Source organism: Pinus tabuliformis, chromosome 2_1 (genome assembly GCF_031772625.1).
Source record: "Pinus tabuliformis cultivar Carrire ecotype Pingquan chromosome 2_1, CPIR1, whole genome shotgun sequence".
Lineage (NCBI taxonomy): Eukaryota > Viridiplantae > Streptophyta > Pinopsida > Pinales > Pinaceae > Pinus > Pinus tabuliformis.
In genome coordinates this window covers 610,490,406-610,497,458 of record NC_142299.1, presented here as the reverse complement: position 1 = coordinate 610,497,458, position 7,053 = coordinate 610,490,406, and the positions used below count along the sequence as shown (strand labels likewise).

Here is a 7,053-nt window from a genome sequence, read left to right as displayed (position 1 = left end):
TATAATAATAAAATGAATCTGTAATTTTTAAATGTTTAATTATTTTGAATATATTAAAATAAAAATTTATGGTTTGAATGGTTTTCTACTTAATTATTAATGGGTTTATCTCATTGTATTTTTTATAAATACAATTATTTAATTAAATACAATTATTTAATTCGATTTTAAACAGTTAACTAACCATATTTATTAACTTTGAATATGTTATTTGATAATATTTATGATAAAAATAATTTAAATATTATAAAATATTTTAAATAATGAATGGTTATTTTTACCAAAGTAAACAAGTGGTTATAACACTGCCATCACAGCATGCTCGAGACTTGTCCTCAACCATGATACTGGGACAACTCCACTAACCAGTGGACGACTCTTTACCAAACAAAACAAGTGGTTATAACACTGCCATCTCAAGACTTGCCCTTCACTTACATCCCTTTTTGCAAACTTCAAAAGTATCCAAATAGATCCACAGCCTTGAGTAGCAAATTTCAGACCGTGAGAAACTAAACGTTCTTGATCAAGCGTTTCCTGCATATTTGACTACTACACAACGCAATGTGACGGCGTTCCGAAAACATCATCGCTTAGAGCCCGGCCTATCCCTATCCACCTCAAACAGCTCGCTACAAGACGGCCCATCGTCATCCACCTCAAGCAACTCGTTTATAGCTGCCTCATCCTCATCCGCCTTAAACAGCTTGCTTATAGCCGGCCCATCGTCATCCACATCAAACAACTCGCTTACAGACGCCCTATCGGCCTCAAACAACTCGCTTAGATCCGGTCTATCGTCATCCGACCCATGTGAGAGTACAAATTCCTCTGCGATGAGATCCTGACAAGCTTTTAAATCGTTCAATTCACTTGCACTGACAGGGAAATCCTCCACTCCCTGCCCGAGGGCGACTGGGCATTCGGCGTCAACTAACGATCCCTCTTTCAAATTCATCAATACAATGCCCACAATTTTCTCCCCAAACTCCCAATAGTCACTGAAAAGGCAAACGGACTCATTTTGGTTAGGAAAAAATAGAACGGAAATTGATAGATCAAGCGAGAGATGAGTATTGCATTTACCTTTCCTTCATTTTGAATGGGAGGCCTTGAAGATATGAGGCTCTTGCCAGGGCATCCTCCCATCTTCTCGTCTTTTCCACGGGTTCTCTCCCTCTGTGTTTTTCAAAGGCGTTCTGATTACATCCTTTCTCGATGCGACGGAGAGCCGCAGGATCAATGTCACAGAAGATAGGAATAAGCTTCCGTTTAGATTTGATAATGAGATCCAATTCATGTAAGCACCATTTCGATTCTGCATACCGCTCCGAAAATATCGCGATGTGAACAGATGAACTTTGAATCGCTGTTTCAATTGCTAATTCGAAATCAACTCCGTAGGGAATCTCGTTTTTATCGAGGAAGACGCGCAGAGTGGGATCTTTAGTTTTGAGTTGATTATAAATGATGCTGGCAAGGCTGTTCTTGACGTCGGTTCCCCTGTGATTTATGAAAACGTTGTACTGCAGCCCAGAATTTTGCTTCACCATATTTTACCTTAGAAAATGGGAAAAGTATGATGAGGGGCCGTTTCGACTGTGAGATAGATCGACAGAAGCAATGCGAAAAAATGGCCCAAAATGGCTGTGAGACAGATTGATGAAGCAACGGGAAAAGATCCACAAAAAGGAGCAAAGAAACAGGACAGTATTTAAGGTGGATTTAGGTTATGAATAGATAAACCATAACTAATTGGAATGAGGTATCACAGTAACTCGTGGAACTTTAGGTTAAGCTGCTGTGTATAATCACATTTCTTTTAATTTAATGTCAGTGTACCACGCCTCATGACATGGAATTGGAGCAACCGGAAGACAATTTATAATAATAAATTTCCCAAATTTAACGTTATGTCGGCCATGACATTGACTTTGTGGCCGGGCACCTGCTTCATTGAATGTGCAATCTGAATAAGCCCATTCCATGTCTCGAGGATTGGATTATTAAGAAAAAGACACTCTTGAATTATTCTATATTATGTATTTATTATTGAAAGCTATAACAATCTAATTTAATATAGTATTAATTCTAAATATTCTAATGTTTTATCAATTATAATTTTATTAAAAATTAAAAATATATATTTTACAAAATAATTGACATTATATAAATTGGAATACACTGTTTAAATTTTAAATTTTAAAATAACTATTAACAGTGTACCAATGATATAAATATACAAGTAATTGACATTATTGAGAATTCAAATTTAAAGGTTTTTAAAGATTTACTATAGCGTGAAGAAAATGATAAGGCTACGGGTCTTATTCTGTACTGCAATCTAAGATGGAAGCATAAACCTTTGCCTCTTTATTTCTTTGATGTTCACTGGTCAATAATATTTCATATGATTTAATATAATTATATTTTTTTATTGGTTTTTTCCAATGGATATGAATTTTTTAATTTAAATTATACCTTATAATATTGTCATGGCAAATCAATTTTTGGGTTAATTTAATATAACTATATTATTATGAAATATTTAATAATTATGATGGAGGGATAAGAATTATTAATGTTTATTTTATTTTTTTTAGAATATAATAATGTTAGATTTAAGACTTTTGTGATCTATAATTTAGAAAATAGTATTCTAGATTAATCATATTGTAAGGATTGGGTCAACATTTCGAACCAACTAATGTGGTTTATCCTGAGGACAAGGTGAGGAATCAATCGATTTGAGAGAATAAATAGCATGGATGCATCATTGTTAAGTGTTAGTCGTTTAAAAATAGTTGTTGGTGAAATGAAATCTATAACAGCTAGTTTCTAACTAAATTTTATTTTAGCAACGGTTATTTTTAAATGATTAACGTTGAACAATGATGCATTCATGCTATTTATTTTCTCAGATCGATTGATTTCTCACCTTATCGTGAGGATGAACCACATTAGTTGGTTCGAAACGTTCGACCCAATCCTTACAATGTGATTAATGCGGAAGACTTTTCTAGAATATAGTAATTAGTATATAAATGTAAAAATAATTAATATTATCAAAATTCAAACAAATAATTTTATTTTCAATTTTAAAATTTCATTAATCTAATTTAAGATGAAAAATTCATGTTTTTTGGGCCTGGCTTAAATTATAAATGAAATGGTCTTTTATACAATTTCAAGCAAAACTGTGATTTTTTGTTATTTAAAATATATTTTTGAGACACTAAAATTACACAAATCAAATAACTTAAATTCAAAATTTAAAGCCTTTTTTATTATTTAATATTCAAATAATATATATATATATATATATATATATATATATATATACATATACACACACACTATCTCACAGGAATTAGCAACCAACACATGTGAGTTGTTGGATCTCTCAGTTTTTAGATCTCACCAATTGATTGGCCTTACTAGGACTGATATATAAACTATATTATTAGTCCGTGCCTCGCCAAAAGTGCATTAACTTTACATTATTTTGCTATATTATTACAATTTTAATCAAAGTTTTATGAAAATGCTTAATATTTCTAATTTCTCATAAATTCAAAAATAAATTTCTAATTTTTTGAAAAAAAATCTACTTTTTTGGAAATCTTTTTTATAATTTTTGGTTCTGTGATAAACACATGTTAGTTTGACAACGATTTTAGTCAGTTAGGTATAGGCAGTTATTCGTAACGAATAAGTGAGTTGAACGATTAATCAGTTATATGAACTATAAAACTATCGTTTGACCCTGATTGTAATGCGGGTGAAAAACTCATTGTTCAATAAACAGTTCGATCCAATTTCAGTTGTGCATTTGTTTCTCTTGCCATTCTCTGTTTCTCTTTTCATCTGTCTTGATGTTCTCTGTTTCTCTATTCAACAAGTGGTATCAGAGCCTGGACGAACTCCTGTGCGTGAAGAACGTTGCTGTGGACAGCGTGAAGAATTCGGCTGTGCATTGAAGCTGTAGATTGCTGCTGTCTTCTGTGCGTGAGGGAGATTGTGGCTGTAGATTACTGCTGTCTGATGTGCGTGAGGGAGATTGCGGCTGTAGATTGCTGTCGTCTGCTGTGCCTGAGGGAGATTGCGGTTGTGCATTGAAGCACTTGCAATCAACACCTGTGTAAAGACCAGTTGTGCTTTGAATCACCCTATGTGAGAGCCGTGAGTCCAAGACTTGCAATCAGCCTGCGTAAGAGGAGGTCAGCGTTTCAGAACCTACGTGAAAGACCGAGTATCTTTTTTTTCCAACCGTTGCTAAATAGTTCTGGGCTTGTATTCAGAAATTCTTTCAGATTTTTCCTTTTAAAGGAATGTGTGAGTAAAATAGGAGGAACATAACAATTTTTTTTTTGAAGAAAAGGAAATTTTTTTTTTTATAAGGGTTTTGGAGAAGTAAGGAGACAATTTTTTTGAAGAAAAAATTGTTTTTTTTTCCCTATTTGGAGAAATAAGCAGATATACTCTTTAGTTGAAGGAAAACCTAAAAGAAAAGGGAAATATAAAATCCTAGAAAGACTGAAACCCTAGGAAGGAGGAAAAATGGCCAAGATGTCGAATGCAAGATTCGAGGTGGAGAAATTCACCGGAAAGAGCAATTTTGCTCTTTGGAAACTGAAGGTCAAGGATCTGCTTGTGCAACAAGGGTTGCACAAGGCATTGGATGGGGTTACTAAGAAACCCACAACCATGACTACTACAGAGTGGGAGGACTTGGATGCCCGTGCTCTCAGTACCATCCGGCTATGTCTAGCGGATGAAGTTCTCTTCAACATCGTTGAAGAAACTACGGCGTCAGGTTTGTGGGAAAAGCTTGAAAACCTTTATATGACAAAATCATTAACTAACAGAATTTATCTGAAACGACAATTATACAGTCTTCGAATGAAAGAAGGTTCAAGCGTTGCAGAACATTTGAATGTTTTTAATACACTAATTTGTCAATTAACAGATATGGAAGTAAAAATACAGGAAGAAGATAAAGCCATAACCTTGCTGTGTTCTCTGCCTGAATCATGGGATCACTTCGTAACCTCAATCAGCTTGAGCTCTGCTGATTCTTTGAAGTTTGAATCAGTCGTGGGAGCTCTTCTGTATGAAGAGGTACGAAGGAAATCCAGCACTGATACAACTGCATCAGAAGCCATGGTTGCTAGAGGACGCTCAAAGGAAAGAGGAGACAAACCAAGGGGGACTTCCAGGTCGAAATCGAAGGGCAAAAAGTGTAAGGCAAAATGTTGGAGCTGCGGTAAAGTTGGACACTTGAGGAAGGACTGTTGGAAACGGAAGGAATCCGAAAACCTGAAGAACGAAGCGAATCAGGCTGATTCAGGTATTGTAGACGAAGTTTTATCTGCTGAAGATTTGTGTACAATAGATGAAACTTCACCTGAATGTAATGTCTCTCAGAGTTTTGATAGCTGGCTGTTAGACTCTGGTGCTTCGCATCATATGTGCCCACATAGAAACTGGTTTACGTCGTATGAAAATGTAAACGGTAGTTCTGTGTTTATGGGTAACAATATGTCATGTCAGACTGTTGGGATGGGAGATATCAGGATTAAAATGTATGATAACACAGTCAGGACATTAACTAGTGTTAGACATGTACCTGATTTGAAGAAAAATGTAATCTCTTTGGGAGTGCTGGATTCAGATGGTTATAAGTTTACAGGTCAGGATGGCGTCTTGAAGGTCTTCAAAGGTGCCCTTGTGGTTATGAAAGCAGAGAAGGTCGAGAATCTTTACAGGTTAAAAGGAAGTACTCAGGTCGGTGAAGCAGCGGTTGCGTCAGAAAAGGAAGAAGCAGGTACTCGTCTGTGGCATCAGCGTTTGGGTCATATGAGCGAGAAAGGTCTTCACATACTGATGAAACGTAAATCTCTTCCCGGTCTGAAATCCTTGAATTTAGATTTCTGTAAACATTGTGTGTATGGGAAACAGTGTAAACAGAGATTTAAAGTTGGCAATCATAATAGTAAAGATGTTTTAGACTACATTCATTCTGATCTGTGGGGGCCTTCCCCTGTTATGTCATATGGAGGTGCATTGTATTTTTTAACGTTCATTGATGATTATTCTCGTAAATTTTGGGTGTATCTGCTAAAAAGGAAAGCTGATGTATTCAATGTGTTTAAACAATTTAAAGTAATGGTAGAGAAAAGAACAGGAAAATCTATTAAATGTCTAAGAACTGACAATGGTGGTGAGTTCACTTCTGTTGAATTTGAACAATACTGTAAGGATGAGGGCATTGTTAGACACAAAACTATTGTTTATACTCCTCAGCAAAATGGTGTTGCTGAGCGTATGAATCGGACTCTTATGGAAAGAGCCAGAAGCATGATCAGCAATGCTAACTTACAAAAGGAGTTGTGGGCAGAAGCAGTATCTACTGCTTGTTATTTGGTTAACAAATCACCTTCAGTAGCAATTGATTGTAAAATTCCTGAAGAAGTCTGGACACGTCAGTCTTGTGACTATTCTCATTTGAGGATATTTGGCTGTGATGCTTATTCTCTTATTCCTAAAAATCAGCGTTCAAAGTTAGATCCAAAGTCGAAATGTTATGTCTTTGTTGGGTATGACTATGCAGTGAAAGGATATAGGTTGTGGGATCCTACATTGCGGAAGATAGTTATTAGTAGAGATGTAACATTTGATGAATCATCTTTGTTAAAATCAAATGTTGAAAGAATTGAACAGGAACAGGTATCGCCGAGTCAACGAGTTCAGTTGGAGGCTAGATCTTTCGGTGGTAGTTGAAAGGAAGGAGAGACTTCTGGAGACAAAGGTGTTGAAGACACAAAGGAAGCCGTTGAAGCTTCTGAACCAGAGCAAGTTTCTGAACCAGTTCAGCAACCAGTCGCTCTGAGAAGGTCTATAAGGGAAAGGAAAACTCCCAAAACGTATGAAGATTCTGCTGCTTCATCTTTTGCTTTGGTTACTGAAGATGGGGAACCGTCGTGTTATCAGGAAGCGATAGATGATACAGATAGCGAAAAATGGAAAAAGGCTATGGAAGAAGAAATGGAC

At 35.8% G+C, this 7,053-nt stretch overlaps 1 protein-coding gene across 1 annotated transcript; it reads right to left on the bottom strand.

Moving 5' to 3' along the window:
- Positions 1-341: 341 nt before the first annotated feature.
- On the bottom strand, positions 342-1,639 carry LOC149201989 (putative 2' cyclic ADP-D-ribose synthase BdTIR). Its single transcript, XM_089399875.1, has 2 exons — positions 1,087-1,639; positions 342-1,001 (listed from the first exon to the last, which is right to left on the bottom strand). Exons 1-2 carry the CDS (start codon positions 1,551-1,553, stop codon positions 587-589), a joined length of 882 nt encoding a protein of 293 aa, XP_089256001.1. The 5' UTR covers positions 1,554-1,639; the 3' UTR covers positions 342-586.
- Positions 1,640-7,053: the final 5,414 nt, after the last annotated feature.

What these genes read in the sequence shown, in the direction of transcription:
- LOC149201989 (XM_089399875.1), bottom strand. Translation starts at nt 1,553, where the DNA reads ATGGTGAAGCAAAATTCTGGGCTGCAGTACAACGTTTTCATAAATCAC. An exon ending in CCATTCAAAATGAAGGAAAG is followed by an intron (nt 1,002 to 1,086) that starts GTAAATGCAATA and finishes TTGCCTTTTCAG; the next exon opens with TGACTATTGGGAGTTTGGGG.